This window comes from Ipomoea triloba, chromosome 1, assembly GCF_003576645.1.
Source record: "Ipomoea triloba cultivar NCNSP0323 chromosome 1, ASM357664v1".
NCBI lineage: Eukaryota > Viridiplantae > Streptophyta > Magnoliopsida > Solanales > Convolvulaceae > Ipomoea > Ipomoea triloba.
The window spans coordinates 12,511,930-12,531,108 of NC_044916.1; the positions used below are offsets into that span (position 1 = coordinate 12,511,930).

Genomic DNA, 19,179 nt, shown 5'->3' on the forward strand with positions numbered 1-19,179 from the left:
ATTAAAAGAGCGTTGGGGCATATTTTCATTTGAGTAAGAGTCACTCTTTGATATATCGATATTTAATGGCGTATTGATAAAAGATAAAAAGTCAATAATAATAATATTTATATTCGTAACAAAAATTGTGAGAGTTATAATATATCTTATCTTATTAAATATTGAGTGATTTAGTATTGACTTGGATAATATATTTTTTCCTTTTATTTTATTTGAAATAACACTGTAACAAATGAACAATATATTTTACAGTAACATTCTTCTTTTGACCATCGCTTCTAAATTAAAAAATAAAGGGAAAATTGCACTTTTGGCCCCTCAATTGTTACCCGATCTATAATGTGATTCCTCACTACCAATTTTGTGTAATTAGGTCCCTAATAACCTTAAACCTTTGTCAGTGTTGTCCTTCGGTCAGATTTGACTCTTAACTTCAATTAAGATCATGGACATTTAGGTAATTTCGCACCCCTATTTCTTACCTTAACTCAGGTTAGGCAACCCCTTTCACTCCACCTTCATTTCACCTTAGCTCAGCCCTTTTACCCATTTCACATTCCAACCCTAATCCGCCATTGCGCATTCATCTCACTTAGGGATGTCAATCGGGCCAGCCCTGTCGGTTTCGGGCCAACCCTGTTGGGTTGTCGGGCTTATCGGATTCGAGTTGTCGGTTAATTATTATTTTATTCTCGGATTCGGGCTAGCCCTAACCCTAAATTTCGGGTTATCGGATTAATCAGACGGGCTAAATCATCTAAAATAAAATCGAAAACGAATACTTACATTCGATAAAACGGGTCAAACGGTCAATCGGATTCAAATTCGATATAACGGGTCAACCGAATAATAAATAAATAAATATTAGAAATGAGTTGAAAGTGAATTGTGGGATTGAAAATAAAAATAAGTCTTTATTAAACACTAACCAAAACATTAAGAAACAAGATTGCAAGACCAATTATGCTCATGAAATTAATTGTACAAAAATCAAGCTAGTCTAGACAGTAGAGTACAGAGTACTAGAGTTGTTGTAATGTTGTCCACATTCCACTTATCCGTAGAGGCATTCTAGAGGGTATAGACTATAGATTAGAGAGTATTAATTGTTAAGTAATAACTAATAAGTATGCTATCAAATATTCAAATCTTAATTTTCAAACTTCAATTCCAAATATGCATAATTGATAATTCTCATAAGTCATAAGTAAAGTCCACTAATACCACAAATTCAAAAGTCATAGATATAAGTCCACAATTCACAAGTCACAAATTCACAATAAACTAAGTAGCTAACAATCCTAACATCCAAATATTCTCACTGCTACGAAGATGACGACGATCTAGGTTTGCAAGAGATAGGAGGGCGTGATCGGAAGCGCATTTGCAAATCGAACAACAATTAAGGGACCAAAAGTGCGATTTTCTCAAAAATAAATAATCGTTAATTTTGAAAGAGTAATTGAGTGGATAAAGTATAATTCAGAAAGAAAATTTTAATTATTTTTCTTAAAATAAAAAAATTTGTTTCCCTCTCTCCCCCTCCGTCCCTCCCTCCTCTGTCATTGAGCACAATGTTCTTACTTCGAGGCACGGATTCTGAAGTTACGGAGCCGTGATTCTTCAAGTTTCGAGTTCACGTACCAGTTTCTGAACTTCACATCAGCTCAAATTCGTTTATTTGCGTGTGAATGAGTGTGTTTGTCCTAGGTTTGTTTTGCTGTGATGTTATTCTTCATCTGCATTGATCTCATCATCTTAGGGTTCTGAATTTTGCTCGAGTCTAGGTCTTTCTATCTGAAATTTATTTATTAGATGATGTTTGATATACTCTATAGATTCTTTTAATGGCGAGTTTGATCTTTTCTGCTGTGAAACTCTGATATTCGCGTGTTTTTTATATACTTGAGCTGCTAGATTGTGAAGAGTGATAGTGAGCTCTTCCAGTTAGCTTTTTGTTTTTTTTTTTAAACAAAAAAAAATTGCTCCGAAAATTGAAAAATTGAACTTTTTATGGAAAACGGCAAGCATAGTTCCTTGAAGCATACACTTCAGCTGCTTAAGTGTGGTCGGTGATAGTGAGCTCTTTTTTTTTTTTTTTTTTTCTTATTGTGCCCTGAAAGTTTAAAGTATAGTGATGCTCTAATACCAGATGACAAATTTCCTTAGCTATGGTGATGAGAGATTTATCATATAAGGTTCATTTGCAAGCAAGCGTAGTTACACATTGAATAAATATCAAGTGTGGTTATTTTGTGGTTTTTGAGTAGTTTTTGTAAGTGTGATTAAGAAATAGAAAATGGGAGTGAAGAAAAAAAAACTAGTTTTTTTTTAAAAAATAATAATATAAATCTTTGTCAGGCGTGCCCAATGGGCGCGTGCAGTACACGTGCCCTCTGGGCACAATGTTTGCTGCCATGCACGCGTGGAGCATGTGACTTATTACTCCGTACGCAATGGTTACTGTTACAAGTACCAAGTTCTTGCAGATGATCCCATTTCTTCTCTCACCTCTCTTCTCTCTCCTCCATATCATGTGTTACTGTACTATTAACTACAAAAAAACCTATGTATTGATGCTCTTAGATTCATGGCAACAATTATGGCATTCTAATGTATTGTCTTTTAGTAATTGTCAATCTAATGAACATTGTGGGATACATCATATTACTTGAAGGGAACCGGTCAGTTTATAGACCATTTTCAAGGGAGTTACAAAAGTCATCATGAAATTTAGCACAAGTAATTTCAACAGTAGTTTAACTTGCAAGATAATTGTGGATTTATACTGAAACTTTTTATTCTGTACTGTTTCTGTATTTATTTTTCAAGCATTTTCAAAATGAGGAATAAATGGAGTATCAGTGGAATATGCTTAGCCATGCAACATTAATTTAGTAATTTTTGTAATCAATCCTCTTCTAATTTTTGGGAATTGGGGTTCTCAAACTGAACCAATTCCGAACCGAAACCGGAACCAAACCGAACTACAATGTTAAACCGAATCGTTTTATTTTTTCAAAACTGAACAAACTGAATACCTAAATGCCCACCTTTATTTGATTCAGCTTTTAGCTTGATGCTTCTTCTGCCTCTCCAGAGATTGGAACTCGTAGGCTATCGCAAAAGAGCTTCCTGTGTTCCTCAAGAAGAATATAGAGTAAAATTTGAAGAATGCAATCGAAGATTAACGCCTTTTTCAGACCCTGCACTTCCAAGACCGCTGACGCTTCTTCCATCTCCAGTGATTTGTTCCACCGGGAAGGCACAAAAAAGAATTACCCAGATATTACCGTTACGTATAAGCGTAGAAATTCTGAACCGTGTGGGTATGATCTCTATCACTTTAAGTTTTCCTTATTAGCTTTAAAATCTCATGTTTTTTTTTTTTTTTTTAAATTATGACCTCAAGGAAAATTTGGATTTTATTGTTTTCCGGTTTTTGTTTGTAGGGTTATTTCAATGTAGATGTGAAATGTGAATAATGGATATAGTTTCTGTTTTCTCTCAGTTTATTTGGTCATTTCTTTCCCGCTTGTTCTAATAAGTGACTTAGTGAGACTGACTGTGCTGGTTGTTGCTTTTCATTTTTAAAAGAGATTGGTTGATTTGTCCTCTTTGTTTGGAGATTTTCTTCATTTTTTTTTTTCTAATTTGAAGCATGCTGCAGCTGTTTGAGTTCTTTTTGATTCTAGTATAACTTTTCTCCTCATAACTAGCAATTTCCCCAATGATTGTATTAGTATTTTCTTTTCTATACAGTTTTTTCCCTTCTTAATTTTTGTAACTCCGTATTTGACTATTTGTGTTTCATGTGCTTGAAATTTTGTTGCCTAATAAAGTAGTGTTCACTCTTTGTCAATTGTTCTGCTACCAAAATACAGTGATAGCAAGGATGGATCAAATGGTGAAGCACCCAAGAAAACTGATTCTAGGAGCTCAATTGTGAAATTTGGTTTGCCCACATCTGGAAAAGTTCTGAATAAGAAGAGAAAATATGCCCAATTTCATTTGGAATTTGGTAATAAGAAGAGAAAATATGCCCAATTTCATTTGGAATTTGGTCAGTCTGATTTTTTCTTGCACACTTGCAATGTATGCAACTTCCAGTATGCTACTGGTCAAGAAGGGGACAATGTATGCAACTTCCAGTATGCTACTGGTCAAGAAGGGGACGAGAAGGTTCACCAGGCATTTCACAAGAATTACACTGTTGGAATCCCATTTAAGGTTTTACATGTTAAACTCACAAGCCTTAGTCTCACTTGTTTTTATTCAACTTGCATTTTTTTTTTCTGTGTAAATCTTATGCATAGACATACTATTAATACTTGGTTTACTATTTCCTCCCTTCTTGGTTGTTTGATTTACTTTCCAGGGCTGGCAGAATGAAAGAATTATTCCAATTCCTTCATTTGAAGCAGGACGCATTATCTTGGTCTTAAATGATGACTCTCCTCCTTGGAGAAACAAGGTGAACTATATTTTTATTTCACATATCCTGCCATATTTTTGTTTCCACGAGAAACACTAGTTTCAGTAGTTAATTTTTAGGCAATTAACTGAGGTTCTAGTATATTGGCAGGTTCAGGAAGTTGTAAAGATGATGGAGGTGGAACTTGGTGAAGGGTGGATATATAATCAGCAATGCAAGGTTCCAACAACTACTAATATTATGTTGCTTAGCATTTAAACTCCAGATCATATGATCAATTTCTTGTATGCATAGTTGTTTTCCACATCGTACTTCCTTGCAACTTGTATCTCCTTGTTTCACATTCAAGCAAGCTTATATTTTTCTCTTCTGCTAGTTATTGATATATGAATAAAAATCTTCAACGTTGTGTATACTCCTATCTTGTTGATACCCCTCCACATTTTACATTCTTTTCCATTCTTCCATGACTTGGACAGATATTTCCCAGTGCAACTTTCAAGTATTTCCATTTATTACAGGTGTATTTGTTCATCTCTTCTCGAAGAATTGGTGGATGCCTGGTTGCAGAACCTATAAAGGAGGCATATAGAATTGTCTCTAGTTCGCAAGGCAAGAAGTCTAGTGTTGCAGCTGAAAGGGAAGTAAGTCAGAGATCTACAGTTCTGCAGTTTGGAGGAGTCAGTTTTCAACGGGAAAAAGTAAGAAGAGATCCCCCTAAAGAAAGACTCGATGGTTTAGATGATGACCTAAATGGAGTGATCTTGTGTGAGAAGGAAGCTGTACCTGCTTTGTGTGGCATTAGAGCCATTTGGGTCACTCCTTCCAATAGAAGAAAACACATTGCTAGTTATTTGCTTGATGCTGCAAGGTAATAGCCATATTTTCATCAGCTTCAGTTTCTGGATTGACTTGATAATTTTGTTTTCCCAAATCTCCCATTGAGAAAATTTAACTTACTAAAGAGATTGGCACATATTCTGGATATGGTAGTTCCCCTCAAATCCAATTTTTTTTTTAAGAACTTGTTTGACATCATTAAAAAAAATAATTGTCAACCCCATGATAGAGAACTATAGATATGGCAACCAGGATATAAATACACAGGTATTTAACTTGTGGATTACAGATATTCCTATTGCCTTTGCATTCAAAAGTGAGCAAACTGAATTAATAACTGCTTGCAAGGCTTCAACAAGGAATCTTGATCAAATGCCTCAGTTTCTGTAATGAGTGAAACCATTTCAGTTTTCTGCATTGCCTGTAACTCATTCTTCTGGGAATTCTTTTTTGCTTGAAACAGTGAATTCTTTCCTATTAACTCTCCAAGACGCTTATCTACTTTTTACTGAATTTCTTCGACTTTTATTGCTTTAATTAATGCAGGAAAAGTTTTTGCAATGGTCAAGTTCTCTTGCGCTCAGAGCTCGCATTTTCTCAGCCAACTTCAGTTGGGAAGGTATTCATATCCAGCTATACTAGCAGTTCATCCTTCTTCGTATACACCTCCAGTGGCTCTAAGTAGGCTTCATCTTCTTTCAGCAACTCTCATTAGGTACTGCTTAATCCATCTTTCATGTGGTTCTTATATTTGAATTGGATAAATTATACTTTGATGAGTAGCCAGTAGGCTTCACTTCACAGGACATTATATTTGACTAGTAGATTGTCTTAGTAATTTGTAAGAGGGTCTTATGCAATCCATTTTGGTCCTCCATAGCATATTAACACCACTACACTACTTAGCCAGTAAAAGTTGTGATCAATGTATAGATATAGCAAATTATTAATTATATATTCTTGGAGTATTGAATCATTTTCACATTCTTATCTGTTCACAAAGTTAATGAAGTTCTTCACACTTCACATTCAATAATATATATATGGTTGAGTTCTGGTGGGGAGATGCTCCTAGGTGAAAATGGTGTTAGATTTGAGCCGTTGATCAAATCTAGATCAACGACTCAAATCAATGAAAAAAATGCGTCCTCCATTAATGCATTCGTCTTCTTCAGGTTTACTCCATTAATGCATCAATGCGTTCTCTAAATCATTTTTTTTTACCAAAATAAGCATCAAAGTCGTTTGGAAATATAAATTAATTAAACTATCAAAGCATTGTTATTTATAATTATATAAAAAAAATACGATGTGCAAATGTTGTTTATAATTTTATATATATATATATAATTATATTTAAAAGATTGATTATATAATTTAAGGGCATTACGTTAGTATTTAGTACCTTTATTTATAAAATTAGTCAAATAGCGGCATATCGCCCATGGTGTGCTTACATAAATTCTCATTGAAAAAAGTATTAAAATTACAAAGAGAAAAGACCAATTGAAAAAATTAATACATCAAAAATCAAGGAAAATGTAAACCATAAAGAAAGATAAAATTTGTTAGTGTATACTTACATAAATTCTCATTAAAAAATGTATTAAAATTACAAAGAGAAAAGAACAATTGAAAAAATTAATTAATACATCAAAAAACAAGGAAAATGTAAATCATAAAGAAAGATAAAATTTGTTAGTGTATAATAAAGTAAACACAATATACAAGTTAACATTATAATTGATTATACTAACACATTTTATATTTCACTACAAATTATTAAAAGAAAATATGACATTGTCTATAAGCTTTAGCCTTTAGGACCAGAATTTTTAGAGTTTCAGAGGAGAACAGAGCTGTGGTTCATCTTATTATATTGCTGATTTGTTTAAAAATGGTTTAATGAGATAAAATTTCACTCTATACTTTTGGGTTATCTAATAATCAGTTTTGGACTAAAGTCCAAATGTATACCACATGATATCATTGATAATATAAACTAGTAATTAATGTATACCACATGATATCATTGATAATATAAACTAGTAATTAATTTTTCTTTAATAACTACTAAGAGTATCAAAGAAGTGTCAATTATTATTACTAATATATTATTGGCGTAGCCCATATATAGGTTCTATCAGGGAAGCTATTTGTTGATACCATCAGTCTTAATTAAATCTTTAAGACTTCAATCTTAACCTGTGTCATTGTTATTATCTAAATCTGTTAGGAGATTTCCTACTACCATTAGTCTTGATCAAATCTCTAAAATTCTTATATTCACCTATTTCAATCAATATTGTTGTTTTTACTATCTATATATATAGATTGAACATTACTACAAATTTGAAGCCAGTAATTCATACAAATTTTGAGCTGAATTCCAAACATGTAAATATGGGACAAGATAAAAAGTAAAAACCCCTCATGGCCTCAACCCCTTCCCCCTTTTTTTCTGGGGAGTGGGAGGTGATGATTCTTTTTTTATCCATAGCTTTCACTTTTTATACATTTCATAATAAAGCTACAGCAAGAAACTTTAAGCCTTTAAAATCCATTCCCAAAACTTTATTACAAAAGTCCATTTTATTTATTGACTTTAATGATTCTTTGATAAATTTAAGACAAATGCTGTTTTTTTTTGTTTGTTTTTTTGAAAAAGAGAAATGCTGTTTAAAAGCACCGGTTAAGAATGTTTAGATTTTGAATAACCTGAATATTGGATTATTGTTGGAGATACAACATATATATTATATTATAATAAATCACAATTGGGATAATGACTCTTCTTTAAATATCCTTTGTATTTTAGCAATGGAATAATTGCATAAAATTGAACCAAAGGTTAATATTGATCTACGGTTTTTTGTTTTGTTTTAGTTTTTTTTTTCTTTTGAAAAAGAAAATTTGTTGAGATAGAAAATGTGTTGTGTACAAGGAGTTCAAGAAAGTCTAGGCTCCATAGAAAAAAGTGAAAACAGAGAAGTGAGAAACCTCTTACAAACAGTAATGTTTTTGTTGGGAGAAATTACAAAAAGTAATGTTAGGAAATAAAGTTAAGACGCCTTACCAACTATGTAGTGTGAATAAAAATCTATGAAGTAGAATAAAAAAGATGTGCAATGCATTAACAAACGCAACCGCCTAGTAAATAGTAATGATATATCTTGTAATGCTCTTGCATTCATCTATATAATATTATTGCAATTATTCTCATCTACTATATACCTTTATATTTTATGCGAGCTTATTGATCCACACATATCGTTGGCCAATTAGTTCCATCACATATATATATACATACATACATACTTTCCTAGCCTAAATGTGATTGCTCTGAGCTTGGTTTATTCTTTCAGAAAAATCTTAAAATAGACGGTGAAATAATTGAGAAATAAAGATGGTAGCTTTAGAGACCAAAATTATACAAACATATATATTTAATGACTAAAATAACTTCTTTTTCCCTTTCACTTTTTTACAGGGAATATTACACAGAAAAGAAAAAAAAAAAAAAAGAAGTATTGAATTGACAACCTTATCGCATATTCATAAAGCATCATTAACAAAATCCTAAATATAATGATTGAGCACTTAGCTAGTTAGCTACTCTTCAATTATAGCCATTGGTGTTGCCACAAATTTCGAAAAATGATACGGAGTATGTTGTTGGATTGTTTTTGGGATCTGTAACTGACGTATGAAGTATAGCTTAATAATAATAATAATAATAATTATTATTATTATTATTATTATAAAATTAAATTAAATATATAAACCATTGAATTTTATATGAAAAAATTAGGCATATGAATTTTAAAACGTTGCAGTTAAATACATCAACTAGTTATTATTGTACATTTCGATCCAATACCAATTACCAACTAATAAAAATTGGTCAATAACGGACTATTAGATCGAGATATACAAAATAACAAATTAATGTATGTATTTAATTATAATTTTCAAAAAAAAATTAGAAATCTAATTATTATTTTTGTATAAATTAAAGTTGAACGTTCTATCATCCTATTTTAAATGATTTTGGTTGTTGCATGCATGCGGAGATGCTTCTCTACTCTGCGTGGTTTCTCTATGGACCATAATCCTATAAATAATCCACCAAAAGGATCCCAACAAATATTCCGTACGTAGGACCATTTTATGTTCTTTAAAATGTCTTCTCAAATGCTTGTGCAAATTATTTCTTCTCATTGGGATAAGGATTTCAATTTTACAAATATTTTTTCAAAATTTCGAACTTATAATATACTTAAAGATAATATTAGGTAATCATAAATTGATTTACACCTAGTCAAAGAGTCGAAATTAATCATTATAATTTTATTTTTTTTAGCACGCATTCTGGCTCAAACCCATGACATCCCATTTGGGAGAGTCACTTGGTACCACTAGACAACAATGTCATTGGCTAATCACTATAAAGTTAATTATAATCTTTTCTTAAAAATTTCTACTCTAAACTAGCCTAAAGTACAAAATTAGTCATAAAATTAGTGGTTTGGAATAAGTCTCCCTCATGCCTATGAGTACTTGCTCTCATATGATCCATGTGAGTCAAACTTTGACGTAAAAATTTTGCCTGCTAAAGGTCGATCATCAAGTTTGAATTTTGATATTACACACTCAATCACCTAATAGATGTATTATATTAAAATTTTTAATAACTTAATTAATAATATATATTCTAACTCAAAGAAGTTAATTATTTGATTTTTTAAGATAAGGTATTGAGTTCAAAAGTATAAATAGAGTAGTGGGTGTTAAAAGAGTCATGGATATGTAAAATCTAATTGTAGTTAGAGTAAAAAAGTGATATATGGTTTAAGAAAAGTAATTTTTTTTTCTATTACATTTGTGTATGGTAAAAGACCAAGTAACAAATTAGGAAAAATGACACTTTTCTCCCTATGTTATGTGTATATAGCACTTTTTTTTTCCTTGTGTTATTAAAATGGCAGTTTTTCTCCCTGAAATGTTAAATTGACATTGTTACCCTTAAAAATAATTATTTCATTTATTTTTCTTCTCCAACAAATTATTACTTATATGTGTGGATGATCACGATTCGGTTCGAACATAACCAAACACTGTATCAATCATACCAAAATAGTATGGACAGTTCTGGTTAAGATTCAGAACCGAAAAAATAAAATTAAATAATTGTTGAACCGTGTACCGGAACTTAACCACAGTCATATATAGTGAAAATGATCAAACACTTATCTTGATAAATCGGTATGGTTCGGTTCCAATTTCGATTTTGGACCGCTAATCAAAACTTATTTATTTATTTATTTATTTATTTTTATAATTTTATTTCTTATTTAAAAATAGTCTAAATTCAACAATTATTTTATTTTATTTTTCGGTTCTGAATCGTAACCGTAACCGTCTATACTATTTAAGTTCAATTGCTATAGTGTTCGATTAGGTTCGTATCGAACCGTGATCTTCGATACATATTAGTAATAATTGGTTGGAGAATAAAAATAAATGAAATAGTTATTTTTAAGGGTAAAAATGTCAATTTAACATTACAGAGGAGAAAACTACCACTTTTAAAATAACTGAGGAAAAAAACTGTCACTTTAATAACACGGGGGGAAAAAGTGCTATAAGCACATAACATAGGGGAAAAAGTGTCATTTTCCCAACAAATTATAAACAACTTATTAGGTGATCTCTCTCATGAAATTGGAAGTTTTCTGTACAATGCAAGCCTCTGGTTTTCACACTTGGAGTTAATATATATATATATATATATATATATATATATATATATATATATATATATATATATAGTCATGATCAGGTGTAGTCTGGTCATTAGGTGTGGTCGCGCGGCCTATTTTCAGCCATTAGATCATATCCACTCATCAAATTAACGCGCAATATATATATGTTACAAAACACACCATTCTATGTACTAAAACGCACCAAATGATCGATAAAACACATCATTCCACACAATATACCAAATACACATATTAGAAAACATGTGCTAAAATATGCATCATTCTACGTATTAAAATGCACCACAACGTGTGTCAAAATGCACAATTCCACTCATTAAAAATCCTCATCCCCATATTATAAACATGCACTATTACACTTATTAGAAAACATGTGTTAAAATACACACCATTCAACGTATTAAAATACACCAGAGGATGGATTAAAACACACCATTCTCTAGCACACTTATTAGAAACACGTGTTAAAATACACACCATTCAACGTAATGCACCAGGCGATGTATTAAAACACACCATTCCACAACACAGTTACACATCATTCTACGTATGAAAATGCACCAGCGGATAGATTAAAACACACCATTCCACAACACAGTTAATGCACCAACATACGTAATAAAACGCATCACAACATGTATTCAAACGCACCACACTATGTACTAAAATGCACCATTTCAATTCACGTAATATAAATACTAAAATACCATAATAACTCCACTTAAACATACGCGAATTTCAGTAGGATTAATGAAATTGGACAGTGCAGATTAGGCCGCATGACCGCACCGGAACTCACTGCCGCATTTGAACAAATATATATATATATATATATATATATATATATATATATATATATATATACCTTAAAAAAACAGAATAAATAAATAAATAAGTGAAGAATTTCAAAGGAAGAAGTACGATGTACAGTAGTTGACGGCAGCCACCATCTTGGACTGCTTAACCAGCTCACATGCATGTAAACACTCCTCAAGTCTCTTTTATATATATATATTTCATTGATTACCCTGATAATTGTATCTTTTTAAGCAAAATTATTTTAACTTGATTATAATTTTTATAAGTTGTGTATGAACTTCTATACATTTTTACAATTAAAACAATTATAAAACTTTGCTAAATATATACTTCATATGCCCTTTTTACATGTTTTGTTTACCATTTAATAATTAATATTGACCAAACTAATTCTTCTTTCTTCGATTATTTTTAACATCTTATAATTTTTAAATTTGATTTTTTTTTTGTATTTAATAGACTTTTAATACAGTTTCTAAATATATAAATTTTATGCACTAATGTTGAACTAAATGTTATAAAAATTGATCATAAATAATTTAATTAAATCAAGTCTCATTAATAAAATTAAATAATAAAAAATGGGATGGAGAAATTATTAAGTATATTGGTAAAGAAATTAAAGTCTAACATAGTTACACATCAATTGAAAATCATAGAAAGATCATATTTTATATATTTAAAGGAGGGGTGGGAATAGGAGAAATAGTAGGTAGGATATCATGCATGCATAGGAATCAAAACTGTGATCACACACACACACACACACATAGAAACCAAAATTTAAAATAAAAAGGGAAAAATGACAATCATCCTTTGAATGATGATAATGATAAGAAGAAAGTTTTGATTCTCCTCCACTACTCTTTCTTTCTTTTTTAGTTTTATATTCATATACTGTGTGTGTTTTGGAATTACTTTTTGACTTTTTTTGCAGTTTCCAAAACCCTAAAGATTATTAGCCAACTGTGTATGTATAGGTCGGCTTGAATTGTACATGTGTGATGGTGTCTACTCATCCTATATATATTTCAGCCCCGCCCCCAATCATACATCTGCCACCTCGATAATGCTATCAATTTCATCAATTCATTTCGATCACATGAGAGTAGGTAAATAGAATATATTTTCTTTCAAAAATTGGAATCCCTAATTTAAAGGTTCCTCATGTCTTGATCTCAGAGAGCATATGAGAGGATATAAATCATGATAACTCAGTTTAACAAAGTGACTAGACCTTTACTTATTGTGCACAATATAATATATTATTATAAGAATTTGTATCATTTTATGGTAGTTAAGAAGTGGGGACATGATTTTTATTTTTTAAAAAATTGATTTACGATAATATTTGTTGTTGCTACTTAAAAATAAATATTAGGTAAAATATATGAAAAATTTACACTATTCATTCTTAAAGTGGAGTGGAATTTGACCTCTTAATCTAAAGAAATAAAAAACTATAGTGGGTTTGAAAGAAATAAAAAACTTAATAATTTTGTAGAGTGGATTTGACCTCTTAATCTATAGTGTAGCATATAAGTATGTACTTAATAATCTATAGTGGGGTTTTCCACTGTGTTTTCTTAGTCTAAGATTTTTAATGAGACAACCAGTGTAACACATGATTATACTGTGTTTTCTTAGTCTAAGGTTTTTAATGAGAGAAGGCATTAAGAGCAGTGTGTTGTGAAAGACAAGAGAGACCAAAAGCATTAGAGATACATCCAGATTAAGAGAGTGTTGAGCTACTTCAAAGTGTGAAGATCCAGAATCAAGAAGCCAAGACATCTAGTTGGAGAAAAAGAATTTGTTTTCTTCAACCTTTGTATCTCTACTCAGGTGAAGTAGAAAGAGGCGGAGTAAACTCTGTAGGAGTTAAAAAATCTGGGTGAAATTCACTGTCAGCTATGTGGTCAAGGGGTGAACTTGGTGTTTTGTACTAAGAGATAGTGCAAACCTTCACGAGTTGTGTAGAAGAGTGGAGTAGGATTCGTTAACAGCCGAACCAATATTATAAAAACTCTCTCTCTCTCCCTCTCTCCTGCTTTATCATTTATATTTAACACAACCAAACCTAAGTTTTAACAAAGCAAAACGAAACTAGCAAGAAACACTAAAAAGGGTTAAAGTAAACATTTTTCGCTGTGCATTAAAAACTCTAATTGAGCAGTTAAGTTTATCTCTCGGGTAGGCTTAACTAATCGCAAATAATTTTTAAATTCCACTAGTCTATTCACCCCCATCCCTCTAGACTCGTACATAACCCTCACTTGTACCAACAAGTGGTATTAGAGCGGTTGCCTTGATCGGTAAACTCTATGTATATTGCACGGTAAACTCAATAATCTATTCTTCTCTTTGCACGTATTTTTATAAAAATATGGATCATCATCTTTCCAAGCATCTTATGTTTAACCATTCAAAATTTGACGACTAGAAGGTGCGTATGCAAGCACACCTTTTGTCCCTCCATGATGAAATGTGGGAAGTCATCACAGCAGGACCCATCCAGAATATGATAGTAAACGCCAATCGAGCGACACAAGGACCCGATGCTCTTGAGTATGTTACCAAATCGAGACATGCATGGTCTTAGGAAGATCACACTAGAAACAACCTTGACAACATAGCCAATGATACACTGTTCAAGACAGTAGATGATACGCTTTTCCCTAGGATTCGGGAGTGCAAAACTACCAAAGTGATTTGAGAGATCTTGATGCAAGTAGGTGAAGGGGACAAGCAGGAGAAAGAAAATAAGCTGACCATTGCTATGAAGAAGTTCGACTTCAAGATGGTAACTAGCGAATCAATATCCGAGATGGAGACTCAGTTCATGACGCTCCTGAGCGAGATATCTGACCTAGGGAAGGAGCTTAGCCAGAAGGAGATCAACCTCAAGATTTTCTGAGGATTGCCCAAGTCATAGGAGATGAAAGTCATCACAATGCGTGACCACTTAGACTTGAACGAAGGTAATCCAAATGTCTCAAATATTCAGTGACCTGAAGGCATACGAGTTCGAACGCGAACAGAGATGGGGCGAGGAGCCCGAGTCAAGGAATACGGTACTAAGATAACAACACAAGCACCTACCAACCCAACTACTCAGCCCTTGTGTACTAAAGCGCGACAGTTTATACTTGTTCATTCTAAGGGCGTTGATAACAAAGCAGTGGGTGTGAAGATGGGACACGTGGGTGGTGTGGATGAAAAGAAAACCAAGGCCACACACTTGTTAAGCATATGGAGGGTCTTTGTACTATATAAGGGGCCCCATGTCTCCCTTTAGATAGACATTATCCCTTGGTTCACTATAATCATCGTCTAGTGGCTTGTGATCCTAACTTCCAAACTAAGCCATAGTTCAATTTCTAATAGCAACATTATTATTTTTAGTCTACTACTTGAATTATGGACCCAATCCCGATATAACCATCAAATACACACACATATAAAATAAGTGTTGCCACATCATTTTCCAATTCATTTTAGAGTTAATTCCATTTTTGGTCCTAGATTTATAGGTGACATTCCTCTTTTAGTCATTTTTTTTCAAAACATCATCTTTTGGTCTCAGTATTATTATGACATGACCATTTTTTGTCATTTATCAACAAAATAGCTTAAATATCGTTAAATACAAAGACATTTTGGTCTTCAATTATGATTTTTTTCAAAAAGATAAACATAAAAAATATAACGAGTCAACTTACTTTGTATTAAAAAGATCGAAATGTCCTTGTATTTAACGGCATTTCAACGATTTTGTTGATGGAGGACCAAAAATGGTCATGCCACAATAATACTATGACCAAAAGTGGATGTTTTGATAAAAAAATGACTAAAAGTGGACGGTCACCTATAAATCTAGGACCAAAAATGGAATTAACTCATTCATTTTAATACAAATGCATTATATTATACGACATTCTATTAAAATGCATATGCATATTTTGGCATGTGTATACAAAACAATTTCAACAAATAATTTCTAATAGGAAGACACTTATTTTATACAATGATTTTTTTATTGCTACAAATTCAAAATAACATAATCTCCTATTTTGTATACATCGCATAAATAAAATGTTGGCTATATCACTAGATTACAATGTTTTTAAAAAACAAATTTATTTAATAAAATATTTAAATTTAATTAATTGAGATATTAAATAACGTGGTATTTTGAAAATATATAATCCTATTTCTTTAAAGACGAGTTTAATTTGTTGGATTCGTAATTGTTTGAGAAGTGAATGCATGCATGGTGGAAATCCGTTATCCTTTATTCCTATTTCCTAGAAGGCAGAAGCCTAGCTAGTAGCTACTATCCATACAACCTTAATTAAAACAGTGTCGGTAGCATAAGTTGGGTGCGTGGGTCCCGCTCCCGGCTCCACACGTAAACGTGTCAATTTTGGTTGCTTCACCGTCCACAATCATCATTTATTTAACCTTACGCGATAATACTCTCACCACCCTAACATGACCATTTGCCCATTTCATGACATTTTTTTTGGTCATTCCGAGGTGGTCTATTCATTTATGACTTTCATAAAATTTTAAAGACTTTTATGATCTTTAAAAATTGTGAGGTATTCAATTCAAACTTTTAGAGAATATTTAAAAGTCATGTGGTATTCGATCAAGATTTTTAAAGAGTTTTTAAAAGTCATGTGATATTCAATTAAAACTTTTAAAGAATCTTTAAAAGTCATGTGGTATTCAAAAAGTTATGAATTTGTAAGGACTTTTTAATTTTAGAACATCTGTAGACTTTTATATACTTTTCCTTCTCAAATATAAATAGTTGAAATCCAACCCTCAGCCCCAAGATTTCAAAATTTTCTTTCTACCAACACTGGAGGTTTTTTTTTTTCTCTCTCTCTATTTAAACTCTATTTTTTTTCTCCTTATTTAAAATTTTAAACTTTATAAACCTTATACCTAAATTCAATAAATTATTTTTTCTTCATTATCCTATATTTTCTACATACCTAAACTCTACCAATTTTTTCTCTCTCCTAAACTTTACAATCTTCCTCTACAAATTCAAAATAATATTATTTTTATTTCATTGTTGCTTGTATATTTTGATTTTTTTTTTCTATGAACTTTTTATTCCTAACTTCTTAACTTTTTCTCCTAAATACATGAACAGAGTAATTTTTTTTATCTATCACCGTCAACTTTTACTATATGTTTCATAATATTCATATGTTTATTCGTAATATATATATATATATATTCTTTTTAACAACATGCTATTACGAATAGTGAACTATTGTTCGCAATAGCAATTTGAGGCTACAAAGAGAAACACCTTGTTGTTGTTAGCTGTCCCATATTGTTATTGCAAATAATAGCTCTTTGCTTGATACCTAGCAGTATATCAAATATAATATATATATATATATATATATATATATATATATATATATATATATATTAATTTTTTTTAATTTTATGCAACTAGTAATTATATTTTTTTAAATATTAATTTCTCAAGAAAAAGTAATTATATTTTTAAATATTTTATTTGAACAATTCTATAACTATAAATTTTAGTGTTTAATATTGTTATGAATTGCTTATGAAAGTTTGTAAGGATGTATTCAATTTAGAATTTTAATGACTTTTGTAGACTTTTTAAAATAAAAAAGTTGATAAAAGTTTATGCATGTTTTTTATACAGACTTTTATAGAGTTTTACAAAGTTTTAAAAAATTTTGAATGACTCTCTGAAAGTCAAGAAAAGTTTATTAAAATCTACCATTTTAAAAGTTTTCAAAAATCTACAAAAGTCATGATTGAATACCCTCCCTAAGTTTTTGGTGTGGTTTTTGAGAAAATAAGATTTATGTAATAAAAAGATAAAAAAAATGTCCTTATATGTAGTTAATTTTTACTCAATGGGTGAATTCTACCATGTGTAAATATGACTCACATTTGATCGCGTGCGGCGCAACCATAACTCACAGTGGGGCACGTGCGTTGCACGCTTTTACTCGGCACGTTAATATGATTTTTTTTTAAATTTTTTAATCTTTTTGTTTTCCAGATTTGTTTTTCTTTTTCATTTTTTTTCCTCTCATAATCTTTTTTTTAGTCACACTTGTAAAAACTCTTCAAAAATTACTACTATTGAGGATGCTGATATTATTTTTTCCTTTTAATAATGGCAAGAAAAACATACGACTACTATTTGATGAAATACATTGGATATATAGGTTCTATTTTTGTTTTTGTGTGATGTGCGATGATCCATAAACTACGCAAGAAAGATAATTGTACTAGAAAGATTTATGCAATACAGTTTGATGTGTGATGATCCATAAACTAGGCAAGAAAGATAATTGTACTAGAAAGATTTATGCAACTAGCTCGACTAAAACGATTTCAGAAACCACAATCTTTTTTTTATCAGGTGACGTGGAGATTTCGAACTAAAACGATGTCAGAAACCATAGTCTCTTTTTTTTTTATCGGGTGACGTGGAGAGATTTCGAACTAAAACTATGTCAGAAACCATAGTCTCTTTTTTTTATCGGGTGACGTGGAGATTTCGATTCGAACGCATGACCTTTGGCATGAGGTTGACTCTAATACCAAATTGAAGAATGTGCTCCATCTCAAATAAAAGTCTAAGCTGATAGTTGGATTGCACATTTATATTTATATATTATATGCTCAACAATCAACAATAATTATACTTGTGACTTTCAAGTATGAAAATAATACCGGCCACCAACTCTATCTATCAATCCTTTTGAGATTTTTTTTTTTTTAACGTTATGCCTTTTAATGTAAAATAAAAGAATAAATTTCCACTTTTACAATTTATTCAATTGTTGAAACCATCACATCCATTCTAAAACAATTGAATATTCACAATTAAAATGAAAAATGAAAAATAAAAAGCATTCAATATGTTAAACCGATAAATTAACATACCTTGATTTGAAATTTTATGTTTTATTTATAATAATGAAAGTGATTACAAATCATATGACAATTAAAAAAATACAATTTTGAAAACTGTGTAATTCATTCGATCAATTAACATTATCATTAGTATATTTCATATCATATTGATTAATTGATACAATCTTAACTGGACTTGCAGCTAGCCATTATAGTTTCTTGAACTTTACGTATCACATGTTTCGTTTTAATACAAAATTTTTTAATTAGTAATATATTATTAATAGAAAGAAAAGAAAAATTATGTGGCTCGCTGACCGAGGGTTTGCTTCTTTTTTTTTTTTTTTTTTTTTTTTTTTTTTTTTTTTTTTT

The 19,179-nt window shown here is 31.0% G+C and overlaps 1 protein-coding gene across 1 annotated transcript; it reads left to right on the forward strand.

Annotated features, from left to right (window-relative positions):
• The first annotated feature begins 2,974 nt into the window (after positions 1 to 2,974).
• LOC116033055 (protein CHROMOSOME TRANSMISSION FIDELITY 7-like) lies at positions 2,975 to 6,248 on the forward strand. Its single transcript, XM_031275813.1, has 8 exons — positions 2,975 to 3,329; positions 3,885 to 4,021; positions 4,064 to 4,120; positions 4,163 to 4,230; positions 4,379 to 4,474; positions 4,586 to 4,654; positions 4,957 to 5,306; positions 5,822 to 6,248. The coding sequence occupies exons 1-8, from the start codon at positions 3,175 to 3,177 to the stop codon at positions 5,958 to 5,960; spliced, it is 1,071 nt and encodes a 356-aa protein (XP_031131673.1). The 5' UTR covers positions 2,975 to 3,174; the 3' UTR covers positions 5,961 to 6,248.
• Positions 6,249 to 19,179: the final 12,931 nt, after the last annotated feature.

Bases quoted from the DNA above. Each gene is read 5' to 3' on its own strand.
- LOC116033055 (XM_031275813.1), top strand. From the start codon at position 3,175: ATGCAATCGAAGATTAACGCCTTTTTCAGACCCTGCACTTCCAAGACC. The intron at 4,231-4,378 runs GTTTTACATGTT...TTTACTTTCCAG, and splicing joins CTGTTGGAATCCCATTTAAG to GGCTGGCAGAATGAAAGAAT. The intron at 4,655-4,956 runs GTTCCAACAACT...CATTTATTACAG, and splicing joins TATATAATCAGCAATGCAAG to GTGTATTTGTTCATCTCTTC.